The sequence below is a fragment of the Myotis myotis genome, unplaced genomic scaffold (genome assembly GCF_014108235.1).
Source record: "Myotis myotis isolate mMyoMyo1 unplaced genomic scaffold, mMyoMyo1.p scaffold_m19_p_6, whole genome shotgun sequence".
Lineage (NCBI taxonomy): Eukaryota > Metazoa > Chordata > Mammalia > Chiroptera > Vespertilionidae > Myotis > Myotis myotis.
In genome coordinates, this window is record NW_023416368.1 from 56619730 (window position 1) to 56643005 (window position 23276).

The 23276-nt window shown below is 40.9% G+C and overlaps 1 protein-coding gene across 9 annotated transcripts in view; it reads right to left on the reverse strand.

The window, feature by feature from the left end:
- SH3D19 (SH3 domain containing 19) overlaps positions 1-23276 on the reverse strand; it is a 175825-nt gene that overhangs the window by 55842 nt on the left and 96707 nt on the right. For 5 of the 9 annotated variants that reach the window (XM_036312667.1, XM_036312675.1, XM_036312668.1 and 2 more), the window contains 5 exons: positions 17943-17983; positions 8524-8566; positions 6417-6555; positions 6134-6287; positions 4413-5417 (listed from right to left, as the gene is read on the reverse strand). In XM_036312667.1, the coding sequence (XP_036168560.1) occupies positions 4413-5417; positions 6134-6287; positions 6417-6555; positions 8524-8566; positions 17943-17983 (1382 nt within the window). Of the gene's footprint in view, positions 1-4412; positions 5418-6133; positions 6288-6416; positions 6556-8523; positions 8567-10225; positions 10267-17942; positions 17984-23276 lie in introns of all 9 variants that reach the window. The other 4 variants (XM_036312673.1, XM_036312671.1, XM_036312672.1 and 1 more) reach the window with 2 other exon arrangements.

Below are 23276 nucleotides of genomic sequence, written 5' to 3' on the forward strand. Positions count from 1 at the left end.
TTTTATATTATTCCTCAGTGATCCTATTTGATAGGAAATAATGCAGATATATATATTTTTGAATTTGTCTAAATTAGACAGACTTAGTTCATAATAATTAGCTCTTATTTTTAACCTTGAAAAATATAACTTCTTTTTCAAAGGAAAAAGAAGATTTGCAAGTTAATCATATTCTCAGAGTTCTGTGATCCAGAAAGGGTTAAGAACCGCAGTGCCACAAGTCTCTCCATCACAGACTGTTTGCTCTGGCTTCTCCAGAAAAAACACAAAGCATCTCCAAAAGAATCTTTCATCTAAATCTCAGGAAGGCCAATGGCATTTTTCTCTACTTTTATTTGCAGTGTTATTCTGCCCTCCTTCTAGCCCAGGGGTGGGCAAACTTTTTGACTCGAGGGCCACAATGAGTTCTTAAACTGGACCGGAGGGCCGGAACAAAAGCATGGATGGAGTGTTTGTGTGAACTAATATAAATTCAAAGTAAACATCATTACATAAAAGGGTACGGTCTTTTTTTTTTTTAGTTTTATTCATTTCAAACGGCCGGATCCGGCCCGCAGGCTGTAGTTTGCCCACGGCTGTTCTAGCCCCTCACGCACATAACCAATTATTCTCCACCTGCCAAACTAGCAAGCGGCTTTACACCTGTATCCGCATGCTTTTCATTACCGGATAAAGAAAAACATTGATGATAATGTAGTTTTCTGCCCATTACCTGTCTCTAATAACATGCTTGTCATCATAATTAGTTTCACCATCCTTGGCTTGCTTTTCTGTCATTTCTTTCCCTTGAGTTCTGTTAATACCAGAAATTGACTGCTACACTATTATTCTGTTCTGTGTAATGGGGCTGACAGCAGAAGTATTCTGCCTTTTTGACAACTGGATATGATTGGTAAAGGTGTGAAGAGGAACTGCTAATACTTCTCAGCTCTATTATATTAACCTGGAAGGCATTCTACCCATGAAATGAATCCAATATTAAACTGCCTGTTTTATGAGTTTTTCTTTAATAAATTTTCTAATCTTTACAATGTTTTCATAGTATCAGTATTTTCTGATCTCTATTTCCTGAGATTAATATGGCAACTTCATTATATGAAAACTGTTTTATTAGATTTTCTTTATTTTTCAGAAAATAGAAAGAGAAGGAAAGACATATCTGTGAGTTTCTCGCCTTTATCCTGTGTTCCTCTCCCAGTTTCTGGCTGATGCTAGGATGATTAAGCAAGGTTTCGCAGAGACATAATCCAAAGACAGTGCTATTGATATGCCATCAAAAAGTCACAAAGTCCGAAAAAAAAAGTCACAAAGTCCAAATAAAAATAAATAAATAAACCCTCTACATGTTGAGGAATTCAGAGATGATCCTGGAGGGCAATAAGCAAAGAAGTCACAAGGTCCAATGTACACTCTAGAAATATTGCTTGGGTAGCCGTAAGATGGACGATGCTGCATTTGTGGAAGGAGGAGAGACTCAATTCAGGAGGCCACTGCAGTGATTGGGGCATAAAGGCCTAGGACAGGGCAGTAGCAGGAGGGATGGAAATGAGAGGAAGATCCGATCACTATTCAGAAGGTAACGCAGCAGGTTGGTAACTAATTGGATGTGAAGGGCAAGAAATAACAACAACTACCACTTAATGAGCACTTCACATGTTTCAGATCATAGGTAGGGCTTTCCTTCATAATCACATGTATCCTTGAAATACCTTGAGGAGTATTATTATCATGTTTTATAGATGAGGAAACCAAAGCATTGTGGGATTAAGTAAATTGTCCAAGGTCATATGCCAATTAAGTGGTAGACCCAGACCAGTCTGACTCCAAGTCCAAACAACTAGCCACTGTGTGACAGGAAGACTCAAGGATATCTCTAGGATTCTCTAGGGGAGGCTGGGAGTCTGACAGTACCACTAAATGAGGAGCAGAATATAGAAAGAGGTGTTCAGTTCAGTAAAACTCCACAGTCAAGAGCAATGGCTAAAGTCAGGCAGGGCAAGCAAGTTACACATTTTGCTGAAAGACTGCCTCAATAATTAAACGTTATGCAATGAAGTGGTAGAAATTATGAAACAGAAAAGGCTCAGGATGAAGCATGAGACTGCATTAATGTTGAATGTATGTTTTTGACCTTGTTTTTTGAAGATGACTGTAATTATCTGTTTAATGACACAGAAATAGTCTCAGCAATTATTAACTAAGTGCCATCCCCACAGAATCTAGCAGGTTCTATAAAAGGAGGCATTTCTTTGGCCTACACAATTGCTACCCCTTAAACAGCTTGCTGCTGTTAATTTACCCATCCCTGTCCTACCTTGAACCTTGTAACACCAAAAAGGCTTAAATAAGAAAATCGTATAACCAAGACTTGAAAAATTTTTAATGTATTGCCTAATATCAGTGGTCGGCAAACTGCAGCTCGCAAGCCACATGCGGCTCTTTGGCCCCTTGAGTGTGGCTCTTCCACAAAATACCATGTGCAGGCGCGCACATACAGTGCGATTGAAACTTCGTGGCCCATGCGCAGAAGTCGGTATTTTGTGGAAGAGCCACACTCAAGGGGCCAAAGAGCCGCAGGTGGCTCACGAGCCACAGTTTGCTGACCACTGGCCTAGTTTAAGGCTTCATGAAAAAATTGGGTAGCAACATGATATAGTGAAAAATAAACTAGGCTTAGAATAAAAAGATTGAATGCCCTGGCTGGGTAGGTCAGTTGGTTAGAACATCAGCCTAATGTACCAAGGTTGCAGATTCAATCCCCAGTCAGGGCACATACAAGAATCAACCAATAAATGAATAAATAAGTGGAACAACAAATCGATGTTTCTTTCTCTTTTCTTTTCTCTCTCTCTCTCTCTCTCTCTCTCTCTCTCTCTCTCTCTCTCTCAATAAACTAAAAAAATATTTTTTTCTAGAATAAATAGATTGAGTATGAATTCTGCCTTGGAAAACTGTAGTTTTATGACACTGGGCAAATCACCCATGGATCTTCTCAGCCTCATTTTCTTCATCTGAAAATTGAGGCTAATGATAGCTTACAAAGGATTTCTGTAAGTATTCAATTAAATAATAGATGTCAGGGTATTTAGTACCTGGGGTTTGGAACACTGCAGAAACTCAATATATCCCAACAGCTTCCCTTCGACTCCTTATGGGAAAGAGGCATGGTGCATGTTGTGTGTATGAAAAATATTTAATAAATATGTATTTATTATCATTTAAAATACACCTATGCTGTGCAGAAGCTGGTTTTGAATCAGAGTTTATACCACGGATGCATGTTAAACATTTTTACAGATGACAACTAACCTTTTGAAAATACTATTAAGCTTATATGATCAAAAATTCTACCCAAATAAGTAAACAGCAGTAAAAAAAATCTTATTAATGACAGGCAGAGCAGCTTAGTTTGACAAATCAGACATAAGCTTCACCATCACACCCTCTGCTGAACAGTGTGAGGGGAAAAAAAAGCACTCCTCTGCCTCTTGGGAAATTTAATTGTCCTGATCCTGGCAGGAAACTTATATTTATTTACAAAACAGCATTCTCAAGGGAATAGTTTATATAAAGATTATGGGGGGGGAAATTGCAGCATATGGCTGGGTTCTCACTTCTTGCATTGGTTTTGCCAGAGTCCTACCCAGGGCTGGCCCCTCTCCAGGCACTCCCAGCAGGGCTGGTTCAATCTCAGGAGCCCTTCCAGACACACTGCATGACTTCCCATGTATGGGAAGTTTCCCTGCTTCCTGCTCATGTTTGAATCTCCATCTGCCAGAGTAAGGGAGCCGGCCTCACATCTGGTTTGGTCCCTCATCCCAGGCTTGGATAATAGTAATCAACGTGCGTGTCTCCCTCGTTCTCTGTCTCCATCTTCCCATTCCGTATTTTCCCTTTCCTCCCTCTTAACACATTTCGTACCACTCAGGAGTTTTCTCGTGTTTCCGCGCCATCTCTTAAGGACCGCTCTCGAGTGTTCTCGTTTTTCACACCCATGGAAAAAGGTGCAAATCTAGATACTTATGTAAATTTTGTTTGGTCCCTCTTCATAGAGGAAAATGTTTTACGCAGTACCATACGTTAAAAAAGAACTAGGAACTTTGTTTGTTTTTGAAAATAAAAATGTTATAATTATTGAAAAACAACACCTAAAGTGCATTATGATGATTTAAATAATGTGCAGTTTGCCCAAAATGTGCGGTCCCTGGCGTATGTCTTAGAGATTTCTATGCGGTACGCAATGTGTTAATTTCCATCTCCCACCCAGCTCCATGTTTTTTAATTTCTCTGTGTTTCTCCCTCTCTCTACACATACACATCTCAATAACATATGTACTGGAAACTAAAACAGCAAGTGCCATTCAAGAGACCCTATGAATTTAGATTCCCCTCCACTTCTGACTTTTACTCACCCAGTGCCATCTCTGAACCAAGAGAGTCTTCAACCACATTCCCAGGTGGGATGGGTAAAACATCATCATCAAAGCTGATGAGGTCGATGTCCCCCAGAGGCTTGCTTTGCAGACCTGGGGCTGCGGGGTTGGCTGAGGCTCCTTCACCCAATGACCTGAATGCTTTGGCTTGTGATGCCACTGGGGGTCGGGGAGGAACAGTGACTGGTTTCAGCAAAGCGGCAGGGCAGCTGGGGTTTTCTGAGGAAACCGATTTCTTCGGCAGCAAAGGTCGAGGAGCAGGAGTTGGGACTCTCTTCCTGCCATCAGGGTTCTCAATCACAGGCCCTCCCCCCAGAGTCTCATGATTAACACTTCGTGTAAGGCCAGGGTTTGGTTTCTTTGGCAATTCAGGTTTGGTTACTGGGATGCTCCCTACTTCTTGCGGTGGAGAGTGTGGGGTGGGCCCTTCCCCTGAGGCCACCTTGCGTCTGTTTTCACTCCAGGAGTCCAGTTCTCCAGAAGCTCTGTTAGCAGCTGGTTTGGGAGCCACAGAGGGTTTCCCTGAGGGAACAGCAGGCCTGGGGGGGAGTGAGCGGGGAGCAATCTCTGGTTTCTTGGGCAGCTCAGAAGTTTCAGTATTTGTCTGACTATCCAATGCTTTGATCCTTGAAACAATACTATTTTGGCTTCGTTCTGTGTTCATAATGTTCATCCCTGCCTGACTGTCCAAGTCGTTGGTATTGTCCAACAGAGACTGGGGTTGGCTTGGGGCTGACTCCTCTTCGGTGGCCGCTGAGCTGATTTTCTGGAGATTCTGTCCTTTAATGTGAGAATCTCTGGCTACTGGTCTGAGGTTGCTTTTTGATCTTGGTTTTGGCACTGGACATCTTGTAGCATTGGAGTTTTCTGGACAAGTGTGTTCCTCAGAAATGTCAAAGACTATTAAAGGTGCCACATTTGTGGGAAGATCACTGGCTGAGACCCCTGGGGCAGGCTGAAGAGGTTTGAGAGGTGCCTGCAGTGCTGATAAGATCAAAATGAACAAAAATAAGTTGCAACATTATAATTTAAAAGAAAAACATAATAGAAGATAAACAGATTTTTAAAGATATACATGTAGAATAGCAAGAGAATTTGGTTCTCTCAATTAGTAAAAAGTAATTCCCAAATCAATGTGGAAATGTTTATACTCAGCTTTCTGCAGTGTTCAAATTATATTTATTCATATAAGAAACATTCATTTTGTAATAATTTAAAACACTGTTAAATTTCTGATTCTCAGTAGACTTATCACAAAAATCATTTCTCTCTCGCTGTCAAAATTCTAATGATTCTTGCTTTACTTTTCCAAAGTAACTTATTTCCGTCTGTTATCCTAATACAATGCATTTAAAAAGCCTAACAGGGCAAACACCTTTAGCATCCTATCAAGTTTACATTGCTAAATATAACATCCTTCTCGGTGGGAATAAAGGGCATCAGCAGTAATACCAACATGAGTTAAAGGATGTTTTGTGTTATGAATTAGGGTGAGCCCAAGGAAATGGGGCTTTGGGTCCTGAGAATGAACTATTATAATCATAGCAAATCCAAATAAAGAAAGCACACATGATCACACTGACTGGGAGGCAGAGCTCAATAAATTATGTGTGAATTGAAAATTATTTTTAAGACTAGAGCCTACTGATTACTTTCCTAGAACCAGGTCAGAATTAGGGGAGACAAATTACTTGCATTACTTTGAGGCAGGTGGTTGTCTATTTCTTCTGAAAAGTCAGTCTGAGTTGCAGAAGTAATAGTGTGCCTTGGAGAGGCAGCAGCATTATTGTTATTTGTAGTATTAACTTGAACTTGGTTGATTTCTTTTATGACTTGTTCATAAGATGGTGGGAGCTACAAAATAAAGAATGAAAATGTTAGACATCTATGGTTGACAGCCAACATGTTAACAGTCTCACTGTTCTAATCTTTGAATTTCATTTTAAAAATAAAATGTGAAGAGATAACAGGGTACTTATTCACCTCAGCAGGAACCAGCTCCCTGGGCCTCCAAGGGCCTGCTGCAGAGGGTGGGGGAAATGCCAATCCTGGGGCTGGGGCTCCTGGAAACCACGAGGCTGGCCTCAGTGGCTCAGCGGCCACAATGGTGATCTCCGGGCGCCTAGCAGACAGAAGCCTCAGTGAGATTTTGCAAGTTGGTAACACGCTATTGTCTATTTGCAAATGTTCAAAGCTTCATGAAAACAACTACCACCCAAACAAGTTACATAAGAACTACCGCAGTCACAGAAATGACCTGTGCAGTCTCTAACAGTACACCCAGGTAGGCTTCAAGGGATCAAATGGCAGCCATCCTCTATGAGTTTGGGCACAAAAAGTTAGAGATGTACCCTAAGCACACTTAGCTCTGCCTTGGTTGATAAGAATATGGACTAGGTAAGGTCCATACAAGCTCTTCATTCCAGGGCTCTGCTATCTAGCCTATAGACAAACATAAATATACCATAAGTAGAAAAGTGCATGGATCAAACAGAATTGTTTAGTTTTCTGTTATTATAAAGTATAAACTCAAAAATGATACCATATAAATGGAATACCTTCTTCCTCCTCACTCTACATCTGTCCCAATTCCAAGTTATCTTTAAGTACGTATTTAGAGTTCACATGTTCATTTCTAGACCCTGATGTGTGTGTCTGTGTTCCTTGTCAGTTTTGTACACGAATTTGATGATTATTCTTTTAACACTGAGGAGCCATAGTAATTTAGGCATGGCTTCTTTCATAATTTTCTTAACCTGATTATACAGTTTCATGTTTAAATCTTACCTTCAACCTGACTTCCTAACAAATACCAACTCTGAGCTGATCAATCACCTCTCTGAGCCTCAAAAGTTTCTGTTCTAACAAATAATGACGAGGATACCTGCTCTTCCTTTTTCTAGCACTCTATGCCAAATAAAAACAAAACCAAAAAGCACTATCATTATCAAAACTGTGTATAGCCTGGCTGGTGGCTGAGCATCAACCTATGAACTGGGAGGTAAGAGTTCAATTCCTGGTCAGGGCACATGCCCGAATTGCGGGCTCATTCCCTAGTGTGGGATGTGCAGGAGGCAGCCGATCAATGACTCTCTCTCATCATTGGCATTTCTCTCTCTCTCCCTCTCTGAAATCAATAAAAATATTAATAAAATAAACACCCTCCCCCCCCGACCCCATGTATAGACATACTCTCATGCTAGCTTGTGAAATGGCGGAACCTGCTTATTAATTACATTTGAATGGCAGTACCTAAGAACCTCTGCTTATAGCTTTTGTTTAACTAAATAATGAGTTACTAATTAATAAATTTTAACCACTCTACATGCATTAATCTGTATAACAACCTTATGAGGGAGGTCTGGTTTGTACTGCTTTAATGATGGGGATATTGAAGCGAAGAAGGGTTACATAGCTTGCCAAGGTCACATGGTGAGAAAGTAAAGTCATGATTTGAACTTGCATAATGTCTCACTCTAAAGTCCTTGTTTTTTATTCCCAGGTGCCATACCCTAAGAAATCTGAAAGCATGGAAGCTGTTTTATAAAAATCTATCCATTTATCCACCTGCTAATCTTTCCATCCATTCAGCCCTCTATTTGTCCTTCTTTTTGTGTATTCAGTGACCTTCTTCCCTTTCTCCAGCCAACCATCTTCTAGCCACTTATGCATTCAGCTATCTATCCAGCCTGCCTGCCTGCCTCTTTTCTTTTCTTTATCCTTCCACTCAATTTCCTATCCTGTCATTCATCATTTATCTATGCAACATGTACTAAGTAGCTATGAGGTACAAAGCACTCCTTTGAAGCAGTTCTGATAATGCTTTATATATAGTAGTTGCTTAATAAACATTTTCAAATTGATGTCAGTAAATAATTAGTCTCAAAGAACACTTTTAGGCTTGTATTGCTTCTCCTCTCAAGCAAAGTCTCTATCATTCAAGCTTATAGATTAATTCAGGAAATGTATTGATGAGGCAGAATGTTGTAATACACTGCTTATGAAAGAGAAATATTTAACTTACTAACTGATAAAATTTTTATTTCATTATGAGCAGAATATATGCCCTCTATTATAAATATAACCATACCTCCTATCTCGATGAAGCTCACTCTGTATAGAAGTCCGAGAAGCTATAAAAGAAAGAATACATTGATGTAGTACAAAATTAGTATATTCAATAAAGGTTTAAATTTTTATAGGGTATATTATTGAAAAAATAGCTTATACTTGATATCATACAGAATTATGGATTTTTTTCAAGGATTAAAAATAACTTTCATTTATTTTTTGCAAATCTTTTAATCACATCTTATATTTCTTTTATAATTAGAAATAAATTATAGTTATTAAAAACCAGTAGCTAATGATATATTTCTATATACTGAATTATAGATACAGATATAGAGACATAGGATAGTGCCTTAAAGAAAATGTTTTGATAAGGATAGAAGAAAGAAAGAAAGAAAGAAAGAAAGAAAGAAATATAAAGGTATTTTATACCTGAATTAGGTTTAGAGGGAATGATATCTAAGAGGAACATGGAGAAAAAGCAGAATGTATGTATTTTAACAACCACAGTAGAAAAGCAAATCAAAATGATCTTTTCATATGGTATCAAGTTAAGTATAGCATATATTTGAATTCATAAGATAGCATAGATTCAAAAACCCTGCAAAGCACATTCTGAAGTTCTGAAAATAAGTTAATGAATGAACAGAGGGAAAAAAGATAGCTATAAATAGAAATTGCATGACTAGAGCATTATAATTACATGAAGTAACAATGGGCAGAAAACTTTGTTACATGTCTATTCTGATCTATGACTATACTTTTATAAAGTTTTTTTATAACTCTATTGTAAAGAGAATAAAGGTGGTTAAATTTTCATCAATTTTCTAACTTTTCTGGAGTTTTATAGTCTTTGTTTTAGTACCTAAATTAAAAAATAATGAATACAAGAACTGTCCAAATCACTTTTATAAACATATTTATTATAGCATATATTATTATATATGCAGCACTAACTTTTCCCTCAAAGCTTCAATCTCAAGAAGCTAGATCATTTAAAAATTTTCCAAATTTTATTTTAAAATTAAATTAAGTCTTAATCAGATGATCTGGACAATATGTCACATATAGGGTCACATAGTACACATATGTGCAATCCAGAATTATATCCCTATTTTCAAAGAGCACATTCTAAAGATATCTTTTTTTTAAAATCTTCCTACACTACCAGGTATATCAAAATGATTTGTGCATAAACAGGAATTTGTCTCAGATATTAACTATTTCTGCCAGTTGCCCTCCTATCTCTCCAATACTCTGATTTTTTCAATTCTTCTGATTTGTAAAGGTTGAAGATATGAATCTTAGCTTTTTTCCTCTTATTAACTTCTGGTTCTCTCTGAACAAGGAGACTGACAAAGCTGGGAAGACAGGGTAGAGGTGGCTGTGACAGCTGAATCTATTCTGGGCTGGCAAAGCAAACCCAACATTTGAAACCAAAACTCTTGGATATCAAGTTGGAGGATGTCTTGTATTCATATCATCAACTGGTTTGACTTCAATTTTTATCAAAAGTTAAACCAAGCTGAGGTGCATTTTGTCTATTGCAATGAAAGGACAGAGAGGCTAGAGCTCTGAGTGGTGGGTCTGATTGGTAAGGCTGGTTTCATTAAGTAAGTGGCTCATTAAGTGTGCTACAATCACATCACCATCACCACTAAAGCCAGAATCAGCAGGCACAGCACTTGTACATGACATCATATTATTCGTCACAAACATACCTCTTCCACGGGGCATTTTTGCTGTGCACTATTCATGAGTGCTAAGGGAAAAAAAGAAGGGGTTATAGAAGAAGAAAGGGAGAAAAAAGAGTGAACCCAGTTGCTTATGCTCTAAAAGGAATTTGAGAGCAAGACTGTCTCACCATGCCACTCTGCATACTTCTACAGAAAGGAAAAGTTGATGAACCATAGTTTCAGGGAGTAAAGAAGTGTGCTGTGGCAAAGACATGTCTGTACAGACCAGACATCCACACTCATAAAAAAATAAAATAAAAAATCTACCTATAGTTTTTAACAACAGTGCAAAAAATATCCCTAAAAACCATTCTGCAAAATCAATTTGCGACTTCAATAGGAATCAATATTAAAGTATACATAATACTTAAAAGGAAATTCAGTATTCAATTTACATCATTTTAAATCAGTTGCTTGTTACTTGATTCAGCCCTTGCACACCACAGGCCATTAGTAAGAGGGCCCCCCCCCCGGTTAGCAGAGTGGCATTCCCACTCTGGAAGTAGCAAATGAGGGCAAGAAGGTCTCCCAAACATAACTCACAGATCTCTGCATCCTTTCAGAAGCACTGCCTTCTCCTTTCCTGCTCCGATTTTTTTTCACATTCACTCATTTGTGAAATTTCTTTTCTCTCTTGATCCCCATAGAATGACTGGCTCTTTTTGTAAATATTGAACAAGTTTAGCAGCTAGAAACACTTTAGATGTTCACGGCAGGTTTTCGTGTAGTATTTCACACTCTTCCGGCAAATTTCTTAACCACCCACTTAATCCATTCTCACTTTCCCAGATTAAACAGATTTGATGTAGTTGTTGCCAGGAAAACTGAATTTGCCACCAAAGCCCATACAGACAGGGCTCTTAACCCCTGCCACAAACTGCTGCTAGTCTCTTGTACATTTTGGATTAAACCACAGTATAAAGGCAATATGTTCAATTAAAGCTGTTGTATCATTTTGAAACTTTTCTAACTCATATAGTTAAATTCTAAGTACAAAACAAATTAATATTCAGCTGTTCATAAAATACTGAGACCTGGATCTGCAATATTAGTACTAATAAAGACTCTGCCTATGCTCCATCAGGATCATAAGCATGAAAGGACCCTCAGTGATCATCCTACTCCAACCTTACAGATGAGGAGACTGAGACACGGAGAGGTTAAATGGATTATCCCAGGGCCTACAGCCCATTACAGGAAGGGCTGGGGGCAGTTTGTTCCCTGAAGCTGTTTAACTCCTTGTGGAGCCAGGAGAGCTGGATGCTTCTCCTGATTCTCAATAATTCAAAAATATCGATAAAATGATGGTCAGAAGAAATAAACACACAGAAGGATCATCTATATATATAAAAGCCTAAGTGACCATCTGACCAGTAGCTATGATGTGCAATGACCACCAGGGGGCAGATGCTCAACACAGGAGCTGCCAAGCAACAGCAACTTTGCAGAGTGCCCTCTCACACTCTGGGACCGCTCGGGAGATGTGGGACTGCTGGTTTCAGCCCGATCCCCACAAACCAGGCAGAGGGACCCCATCTGCTGGAGGACCCCGCTCACTCAGCAGACATCCTTCGAGCCCTGGCGCCACTCCAGGTACATCCAGCCAGGGAAGGACCATGGGAGGTTGGCTCCAGGGCATGTCCAGCTCATCTCTCCCAGTCCCGCCCCATGGGCCACCTTCTAATTAATTTCCTTTCAATGAGCATGGACCCATGCACTGGGCCTCTAGTTATATTATAAGCTTCCTTGCTATAATCCTTACCAATGAAAATCACAATAATAAAATATAACTAACTACATTTGCTTGAGACAGGGTATGAACTAGATGCCTATGACATGGTAACAAGAACATCCATGCAATGGAAAAGCTCATGGCCTCAGAGTCTCGGGAAATCTAGGTTCACATCTAAGCTCTACCTGATGGAGCCATTTAACCTCTCAGTGTCCCTACCATGTATAAAATGAGGTTAACACCTAGAATGTAGATCATTATTTTATAATGTATAAGAACAGTTCCTGACTTACAGTAGGCAATGAATATTAGCTATTTCTGAATTTCAGAGAATAATTTTTCTTTTAAAAAGTTAATGAAAGGGAAAGCATGAAATCCTAGATATATCCAGTTAGAATATTTTATGATCTTTACCCAAAATATTTAGGAGTCATAAAAACAAATGAAAAAAGAAAGACCTAAGGGCTTGATTGAAACCATACTCATCATGAAAGAATTTAAAATACAACCAGCTAAGGAACATTGCCTTAAAAATGTGATAGTTTTTCTCCTTGGCAGGGTTAGATGATTATGTTTGGGATAATAAAGCAAACATTTCAATGTATTGAGTAAATAAAAAATTTCTTACAATTTTTTCTTATAGAATGAGCAAAAGGGTGCCATAATTATTCTTCATTCTGTATTTACATGGCATCATGTGAGAATCTGTTTGTCTTTTTATTTAACACTAGGGGCCCGGTGCACGAAATTCGTGCACTGGGTGTGTGTGTGTGTGGGGGGGGGGAGTGTCCCTCAGCCCAGCCTGCCCCCTCTCACATACTGGGAGCCCTCAGGCGTTGACCCCCATCACCCTCCAATCGCAGGATTGGCCCCTTGCCCAGGCCTGACGCCTCTGACAGAGGCGTCAGGCCTGGGCAGGGGACCCTCGTTTCCCCCCATCACTGGTTCTGCCCCCAGCCCAGGCCTGATGCCTCTGGCCCAGGCATCAGGCCTGGGCAGGGGACCCCCAGACCCCTCCCACTGCTGGCTCTGCCCCTTGCCCAGGCCTGATGCCTCGGCCAGAGGCGTTGACCCCCATCACCCTCCAATCGCAGGATTGGCCCCTTGCCCAGGCCTGACGCCTCTGACAGAGGTGTCAGGCTTGGACAGGGGACCCCCATCTCCCCCCGATCACTGGCTCTGACCCCCGCCCAGGCCTGAGGCCTCTGGCCCAGGAATCATGCCTGGGCAGGGGACCCCCATCTCCCTCTGATCGCTTGCTCCACCCCCCGCCCAAGCCTGACGCCTCTGACCCAGGCTTCAGGCCTGGGCAAGGGGACCATCATATCCCCCCAATCCCCAGCTCCGCCCCCCCAGCTCCCCGCGGTTGCAGGCTCTGGCCCTGCCCAGGCCTAATGCCTCTGGCCTGGGCGTCCGGCCGGGGCAGCGGGGACCCGCAGCTGCAGCGGCCCGGGATTGTGGGCTCCGCTTTAGGCCCAGGCAAGGGACCCCTAGCTCCTGGGACTGCCAGCTTCAACCGTGCCCAGCTCCCATCGCTGGCTCCACCCCTACTTCCTGCTATCACTGGCCAGGGCGGCAAAGGTGCCTGATTCTCCAATCATGGCTGGGGGGCAGGGCAAAGGCAGCCCCAGGGCCGCCTTTGCCCTGCCCCCCAGCTCTTAGCTCCCCCCTGGGTTTCTGATCACTGTCAGTGGCAGGGGGCTTCTTCCTGATTTCCCTTTCGCCTCCCTGCATTGTGCCTACATACGCAAATTAACCGCCATCTTGTTCGCAGTTAACTGCCAATCTTAGTTGGCAGTTAATTTGCATATAGCCCTGATTAGCCAATGAAAACGGTTCGCCGTATGCCAATTACCATTTTTCTCTTTTATTAGTGTAGACTAGAGGCCCAGTACACAAAAATTTGTGCATTCTGGGGGTGGCCCCTCAGCCCGGCCTATGCCCTCTCAGTCTGAGACCCCTTGGAGGATGTCCACCTGCTGGCTTAGGCCCGTTCCCTGGGGGATCAGGCCCAAGCTGGCAGTCGGACATTCCCTGGCAGCTCAGCAGCTCTCGGGGGATGTCCACTTGCCAGCGGGGAGCAGGCCTAAGCTACAGTCGGACATCCTTAGTGCTGCTGAGGAGGTGGGAGAGGCTCCCACCACCACCGCTGTACTGGCAGCCGTCAGCCTGGCTTGTGGCTGAGCAGAGCTCCCCCTGTGGGAGTGCACTGATCTCCAGGGTGAAGCTCCTGCATTGACCGTCTTCCCCCTGGTGGTCAGTGTGTGTCATAGTGACCAGTCATTCCCAGTCATTCTGCTGTTAGGGTCAGTTTGCATATTACCCTTTTATTATATAGGATAGAGGCCTGGTGCATGGGTGGGGGTCGGGTGGTTTGCCCTGAAGGGTGTCCCGGATCAGGGTGGGGTTCCCGCTTGGGTGCCTGGCCAGCCTGGGTGAGGAGCTGATGGCTGTTTTCAGCTGGTCACACCCCCTTCAGGGTGGGGGTCCCCACTGGGGTGGCCTGGCCAGTCTGGGTGAGGGGCTGATGGCTGTATGCAGGCTGGTTAAGCACCCCCCACAGTGGGAACCCTCACCCCCTAAAGGTTTGGCCAGCCTGGGTGAGGGGCTGATGGCTGTTTTCAAGCTGGCCACACCACCTTTAGGGTGGGGGGGTTCCCCACTGGGGTGCCTGGCCAGTCTGGGTGAAGGGCTGAGGGCCATTTTCAGGCTGGCCAAGCCCCCCCGGTGACAGAAGCTCTAAGCGTCTCCTTTCTTTCTTTCTTTCTTTTTTTATTCTGGGATTTATTTACCTTCTATAATTGAAACTTTGTAGCCTTGAGAGGAGCTCAGAGCTGGCCAGGGAGGGTGGGAGGGAAGCTTGGCTTCCTCCATCGCCAGGGGCAACCCAAGCCTCCTGCTTGCTCCAGCTCTGTGGCTGCTGGTCGCTATCTTGGTTGGGTTAATTTGCATATAGTCACTCTGATTGGCTAGTGGGCGTGGCTTAAGGCATAGCAAAGGTACAGTCAATTTGCATGTTTGTCTTTTATTAGTGTAGATCAGCAATACATACAACCAACAAATATTTCTTTAGCATATACTAACTAACACATAAGAATTAAAGACAAATGTGTTAATTTTTTTAAAAAGGTTCTTCAAAGCAAGAGTTTTCCCATTGTTTCACTTCCTCCTTCCTTTCTGCCGGGGTTGCTTCACCAATTTTCTCTTCACTCTGGCTGCAGTTTGATCTCTCCCCAGATTCCTTCCCTGCTGCCTACAGAGGCCTCCAACTTCCTCTTCCTAAATAGTCTGTGAACATGTTCAAATCTCCTCTCTGCTTGACCTTCATGCCTTCTCAAGCTACAACCCTTTCTTCTCCTATTTACCACCATATTTCATAGAAGACTAGCCTACCCCAGCTGTCCCAGCTTCTACATATTCCATTCATTGTTCAAATCAAAGTGTGGCTTCCAACTTCAATCATCTATTTAAACTGCTCTCTCAAAGGTCACCACTGACCTCCTGAGTGCCACATATAATGACCTATTCTCAGCCACCTTGTGCCTGACCTTCCTGCAGCATTAAGAGATATTTGTGGTCCACTCATTCTTTTCGAACCTCACTTCCTTTGACCTCTAATACACAGCCTTCTCCTAGTCCCCCTTCCTCCCTCCCTCCTTCCCTCCCTTCCTCCTTTCCTTTCTTTTTTTGTTAATCTTCATCTTAGGATATTTTACCATTGATTTTTAGAGAGAGTGAAAAAGAGGGGAAGAGACACAGAGAGAGAAACATTAATGTTAGACAGACACATCTCACATTGATTAGATACCTCCAGCATGCGACCAGGCCAGGGATTGAGCCTGGAACCAAAGTATGTGCCTTTGACCAGAAACGAAACCTTCAGTCCGTGGGCCAACACTCTATCCACTGAGCCAAAATGGCTAGGCTCTCCTAGTTTTTCTATTATCCTGACCACTCTTTTTCAGCCTCGTTTTGCCCATTCTTTATTAAGTACCTTCTCCTCAAGCCCTGCATGGCACACAGCCTCAGGGTAAGCAAGATCCATCCTGAAGGATCAATGGGAAGTCAGGTACAGATTTCAATCCCCAACAAAGAAGTCCTGAAACCCAAGAGAGAGAAAAGTAAAAAGCCAGAGGACAAAGGCAGGAGCCAGAGGACAGGACTCAGTGAAAGGAGGCCTCTCCTCAGCAGGACTGGGTTTTTGGGTCATGCATCTTTGCCCTACAGCACCTTTAAAGCACAGCTTAGTGCTTTAAATATCATGCTTCCTAAGATTCTGTCCTCTGTCATCTGCTGCATCCTTTACACGTTCTCTCTAAATGGTTAGCTATTGCCAGGATTTTGCCTATAACCTTGATTACCCCAAAATTGTATCTCCAGGAAGAAATTTTTTTTATTTAAATTTTTTTTTTGTTTAAAGTATTACGTAAGTCTCCTTTCCCCACCATTGACCTCTCCTCAGCCACTCCCACCCCCACCCCCTGCAGGAAGAAATTCTTGCCTAAATTCCAGACCTATTTAAATGATCTTTCTCCCCTTTTCTCTACCCATTCTCTCCCCAAGGGCTCTAAGGCATGTAAAGCTGTCATGAATTTTTTATTTTCATATTTGAACTCCCTTCAACATAAACTGTGGCAGCCCCACGTTTTTATAATTCACCACCAACAATAAAAATGAAATGTGGAGCAACATGGAGAACTGTGGAATTTCTTTCTGTATTGCCACCTTACAAACTATTCACTGCAATGAGTTCAAATGCATAGTCTTCACAACCTGTGGATATCCTAAATTCATACTGAATACTACAAATGATGTTTCTAAAAATAGTATACATTTTCCTTAGAGTGCTGATCTCAGCTCAAATAATGTGAAGAACATCTAAAATCCTTGTCTTATCTCTTTTTATAATGAGTAAGCCATGTTCTATTTGGAAAAGGGATCTTTGCTCAGCCTTTATTAAAAAGAATGTTGAGCCTGGCTGGCTTGGCTCAGTGGTTGAGCGTCAACCTATGAACCACGAGGTCAGGTTCAATTCCCGGTTAGGGCACATGTCCGGGTTGTGGGCTGGATCCCCAGTGTGGGGTGTGCAGGAGGCAGCCGATCAATGATTCTCTTTCATCATTCATATTTCTATCTCTCTTTCCTTCTCCCTTCTTCTCTGAAATCAATAAAAATGTATCTTAAAAAATAATGTTAAAATCCTACATACCAAGAGCATGTTTCAACGCTTTAACCAAGAGGTAAAGTTAGTAAGTATGACTCTACCATTCTGGAGAAATTCCATTAAGTCACTTCTACCTGTATGTGGAAGTATGAGCCAATCTCCATAGGCATTTTTACAGATAAATAAAAATACTGTGAAAGCAAATAAAAAAGGACAGGGCTTGTTTGGTATTTTTCAAATCCATCAGATGTCTCTACCATTAGAAAATGGTTACATAAAATTTATATTAGATCATAGAAACTAGGTAGATAATCCAGATTATTTTTAACAGCTTAGTGCTATAAGGGAAAAATGTTCTGAGGAACTGGCTTATCAATGAATAAAAGTTGAAAAGAAAGTTGAAAAACTAGCTGCATGTCTGAAATGGCTTATTACTCCTTAGGACAGTGATGGCAAACCTTTTGAGCTCGGCGTGTCAGCATTTTGAAAAACCCTAAGTTAACTCTGGTGCCGTGTCACATATAGAAATTTTTTGATATTTGCAACCATAGTAAAACAAAGTCTTATATTTTTGATATTTATTTTATATATTTAAATGCCATTTAACAAAGAAAAGTCAACCAAAAAAATGAGTTCGCGTGTCACCTCTGACACGTGTGTCATAGGTTCGCCATCACTGCCTTAGGAGAAACTCTTCTTGTTGGATTCTTTGTAAGATTCATCAAACACAATCACTTGCTAGAAATCTAAACCATCATTTAAAATTATTAGAGAGGAAAATGTAGAGCAGGAAAAAACAAACTTACATCTCTTGATTACCGCTCGAATGGATGACAAGGGTCCTTGGCTAGAAAAAGAAAGAAAACTTATTACACATTCATTAATCCTTTTGAAGAAGAATCATTGATCCTGCCAGGCCATTTCTGGACTCAATATGGCGCCAAGTAGCAAGTTTGATACATTAATTACTGGTCTATTCTTTTTATAAAACACAAATTAAAAAACATTTAAAAATTGCCTTTGATATTTAAAATGTTTTATGGGAGGCGAGGAGGCTGATGAAGTACATCTGCAGTATAAATAAAATTTTGCCTTGAAGTTGCTTTTATAGCTACCTACATACTGTCTCTTCCAGTGAACTTCTTTATTTTATTTTATTTTATTTTATTTTATTTTATTTTATTTTATTTTTTCCAGTGAACTTCTTGAAGTTAGGTGGCAATTACCTGGTGCTCAAATTAGGTGCGAATTACCTGGTGCTCAAAATTTTTTTTTAACCCTGCCCTCCATCTCCTCGTGTTTGACCTTGGAATTCTTATCTTCTCAGGTCAAAACAGATTATTTAAAGTCAATTTGACCTAAGCACCAATAGTATTTCACCCTAAGATTAGAATTAAAACATCACCACCTAAAAATAAAAGTCTGCTTTGATTTTTGTTCAATAGCTGGTTAGTCATGACTGCCTCTGACTGTGCAACCTTGGGCAGGTCACAGACCTCTTCCAAGCTTCTGTTTACTCATTTGTCAAAACCCTGTAGAACTGCAAAGGTTATGCTATTAGTTTTCCAGGTTGTTTATCTGTATTCATACCAGGTAGACTAACTGTTTTTGAATCATTTAGAAAAATATGCAAACATGAAAGTTTAATGCTATGATTTAGAAAAAAAAGTTATTTATGAAATTCTTCAGTTTTTTCAGAATAGTCTTTTAAAATTTATACTTATTTTTGAATTTATACTCTTTTAAAATTTCCACTTGTGTAACCTGTATAAATACGCTTGCTGTATCTTAGATAACTACAATAGGAAGACACAATAATATACCAGTCCATTTTATGGAAGAGATACTTTAAAAATATACTATTCTGCCACACAAGAAAAAAAGAAAAGTTCTATAATACCACAAAGCTAGGACAATAATATAAAAACGTGTTTTCAGTAATACTGATTTTTAAAAAATGTCTTGAAAGCTTTCTGTAAACAATTACTTGAAGAAAAAAAAACAGTATAAGGTAATATATAAGCGGTAATAGCACTAAAACCCAAATAGGTCGACTGAAGGCTTTAGGAAAAACTTCTTGGTATAAAACTGGAGTGAATTTGTATGTTAATATTGTGTCTATTGACTTAGGCACAGTAATTAAAAGAATCAAAATCAGTATTTAGAAGCAAGGGAAAAAAAGCCACAGTACCATCTGTGCACAGGCAAGACATAGGGATGTTATTGAATATCTACATCATACTCTCCTTGCTCATTAACACTTATTTGGTGTGATATTATTATTACTTAAAAATACCTTTGTTGCCTTTGTAAAGAAGAAAGGTGTATTGACTGAAGTAAAACATGGGGGGGGGGGATATTTGGGTCAAATTGCCCCTCCCCCCAAATATATGTTGAAGTCTTAACTCCCAGTACCTCAGAATGTGAACTTATTTGGAAATGGGGTCATTACAAATGTAATGAGTTAAGATGAGGTTATACTGGAGTAAGTGGGCCCCTAATCTAACATAACTGGTGTCTTTATAAGAAGGTTATGTGAAGACAGAGACACAAAGGGAAAGTGCTGTGTGACAACAAAGGCAGTCTTGAGTGACACAGCTGTAAGCCAAGGAATGCCAGAGTGCTGACAAATCACCAGAAGGTAGGAAGAGGTGAGGAAGGATTCAACTATGGATTTCAGAGGAATCATAGCCCTGCCAACATCTTGATTTCAGACTTCCAGCTTCCAGAACTGAGAGACAATAAATTTCTGTTATTTTAAGTCACTCAGTTTGTGGCACTTTGTTACAGCAGCCCTAAGAAACTAACACAGGGGGAGACAGGTCTTCTGAGGTGCTGAGTAGATGTGATAATCAATTGAGCTGCACACTTTGTGCAATTTTCTGTATGTTATACTTCAATAAAAAGTTGGGGGTGGGGAGGGAATCTTGGCCCCAAATAGAATTTTGACTGAGTTCAGTCCAAGTTCTACAGTCCTCAAGATTTACAGTGTCATATTTAGACTAGATCTATAAACAAACCAATGAACCAACTGATCAATGAACCAACTGACCACCCAACCAACCAATATTTTATGTCTAAAATGGCATTTCCCAAACTCTAAAACAGGGGTCCTCAAACTTTTTAAACAGGGGGCCAGTTCACTGTCCCTCAGACCGTTGGAGGGCCGGACTATAGTTTAAAAAAAATCTATGAACAAATTCCTATGCACACTGCACATATCTTATTTTGAAGTAAAAAAACAAAATGGGAACAAATACAATATTTGTATTTGCATGTGGCCCACGGGCCGTAGTTTGAGGACCCCTGCTCTAAAAGTTTAAAGTTCTCCTTTAGAGGTTAATGGGTTTTCTGAGAGGAACAAATGAAAAAGAAGGCCTGTGGTCAAGTACATTTCCATGAGAAGTAGTTTTGGGATATGCTGGCTGTGCAGTGCATACCATTTCTGTATCTCAAATGCAAAAACTGAGGTTTAAAGATGTTCTGCAGAGCAAAGACTAGAGGTGAAGTTACCACTCTATTGTCTGAGAAAACTTCATGGGAGTCCTCCCTCAGCATAAACTCAGGCTCATGTCTTAGCTGAAAACCTCCAAGGAGGGCCACCCTGGAGGTAGACATGGTCCCATGACCACTGATCAAAGGAGGGACAGCAGAGCCTGCTGGTTCAGAGAGCTAGTTCTGGAATCCAACTATCCATATTCCCTTCTGGTGCTCCACTTGATGGCTAGTGTGACTTTGTGCAAATTACTTATTTCTCTAAGGCATCTTGTTTCCTCATGTGTAAAAGCATGAGGTTGTTATAAAGAGTAAGAGGGAGAGTCCATTAGGCATTTTACACAGTGCCTGGAACAAAGTGTGTGTTCAATAAATGTGAGACACAATTATCATTTGTTCATAATCTTTAGGGGCAACACAAAACATCTGACAATACTTACAAACCTTGGCAGGTTCCCCCTTAGGGGTCTGATATCATGCAGATAGTAGGCCTAAGAGTTCACTGTATTTTTCTATATATAAGACGCCCCCCACACTTTTCCAACCCCAAATTAAGAAATCAATATTTTAAACATTTTGCTGGTTTCCCTCTTAAGGCCTTCTTCATTTTTGGCACCTTAAGGAGTTGTTCTTCCTGTTTTCTCTACTGTCTGATTATACACTCAGTGGGAGGAGGTTCAAATTGTCTCTGCAGCTCTATTTCCATGCTCTTTTGAATAGCTGATTACATTCAGTTTGAATTTTGCAGAATAAGACAATCGCTTACCAGTATTTATCTTTTTATTTTTTGACATAGTTATGGGCTCAGAACACTCCAGTCCCTGTTGCATCTGCACACTCTCCACCTCCACCTCCAATTAAGGCATCAGCTGACATCAGTAACAATAAGGCTCGTGATTGGAGGAAGCCTCTTTGACAAGGTATGGGCAGCTATACATCCGTGGGACTCCCTCCTTGACTTCCATGTATAAGATGCCCCTCAATTTTCAGTCTAATGATTTTAGAAAATAATAGTCTTATACACAGAAAAATACAGCATGTTTTTTAAAGATTTTTTTTTTCCTTTGCCCTGGTGGGGTAGCTTACCTAGTTGGAACATCATCCCATGCACCAAAAGGTTGTGGGTTTGATCCCGTCAGGGTGCATACAGGAGGCAACCACACAGTTTTTCTCTCATATCAATGTTTCTCTCTCTCTCTCTCTCTCTCTCTCTCTCTCTCTCTCTCTCTCTCTCTCTCTCTCCCCCCTCTCCCCTTCCTATCTCTCTAAAAACATATCCTTGGGTGAGGATTAAAAAAATAATTTTGTTTTCTTTGAGATTGCTATCCTCTGGTTTCTGCTGTTCAGATGGAACCTGAGCCTAAGTCCCTTCATGATAAAACAAAGGACTGCAAGACTGCATCTTCACTCCATCTAAATTTATAAGCCTACGTCCTGGCCATTGGCAGAGTTAATCCAAATCTTTTGCCTTTGGTTCTTAAAATATATAGATATAGATATATAGATATATAGACATATAGATATATAGATGTATATATATATATATTTTGCCCTAGCCGGTTTGGCTCAGTGGCTGAGCATCGGCCTGTGGACGAAAGGGACCCAGGTTCGATTCCATTCAAGGGCACGTACCTTAGTTGCAGGCTCCTCCCCAGGCCCTGGTATGGGTGTGTGCAGGAGGCAACCAATTGATGTGTCTCTCTCATATCAATGCTTCTCTCTCACATTGATGTTTCTCTCTTCCACTCTCTCTAAAAAAAGATCAATGGAAAAATATCCTTGGGTGAAGATTAACAACAAAAAAACCCCCACACAAATAAACAAACAAACAAACAAAATATATATATATTTTAAATTGAAGTTGACATACAATATTATGTTAGTTTCAGGTGTACAGTCCCGTGATTAGACATTTACATAACTTATGAAGTGATTACCCTGATACCTACACTCTAAGCCTCATTTTTTTTTCATGGTAAAATGGATTGTGTGTTGGGCACACATAATAATAAACTTATCATCATCCTCATTGTTGAAAACTCATCATTAGAAATTAATTTCATTTGGTAAAGACACTTTAAAAATGCAGTTTTCATTCTTGAAAATACCTTCTTAATAACTAAAGTTATGTGCAAAGGTAGTTAGAGAATGGTCCTACAGCACAGCCTGAGAAGGGCTTATCAAAAGAGGGTAGGGTGGAAGGCTAAAATGGGATTCTAAACAGATAGAGAGCCCCCCAAATCTTGGAAAAAGATAAATCATTAGGCAATGAGACCAGAGACAATTCTCTTTTGATCCCAGCTTTTGGTTCTTCTCCTCAGGTTCTGAAAGCCATTTCCCCTCACCCTTCATTTCCCTTTTGGAAGGGTCTTTGACCCTCACACCTCAGCATTAGTTTTCTATCCCACCGAGAACAAGGACACCTCGTAACAGCAGCAGCAGTCCTTAAAAGGCAGAAGGCAGGCTTCCGGTCAAGGCGGCTGTATGGGTAAACCCGGTACTCTGGTGCTCAAAACCTCCCACAACCATAACTGAACTACAGAACAACCATCATTCAGAACTGCCCAAAATTTAGCTAACAGAAGCTCTACAACCAAGGATGTAAAGGAGAAGCCACATCGAGGAGGTCCCAGAGCCAGTGTACC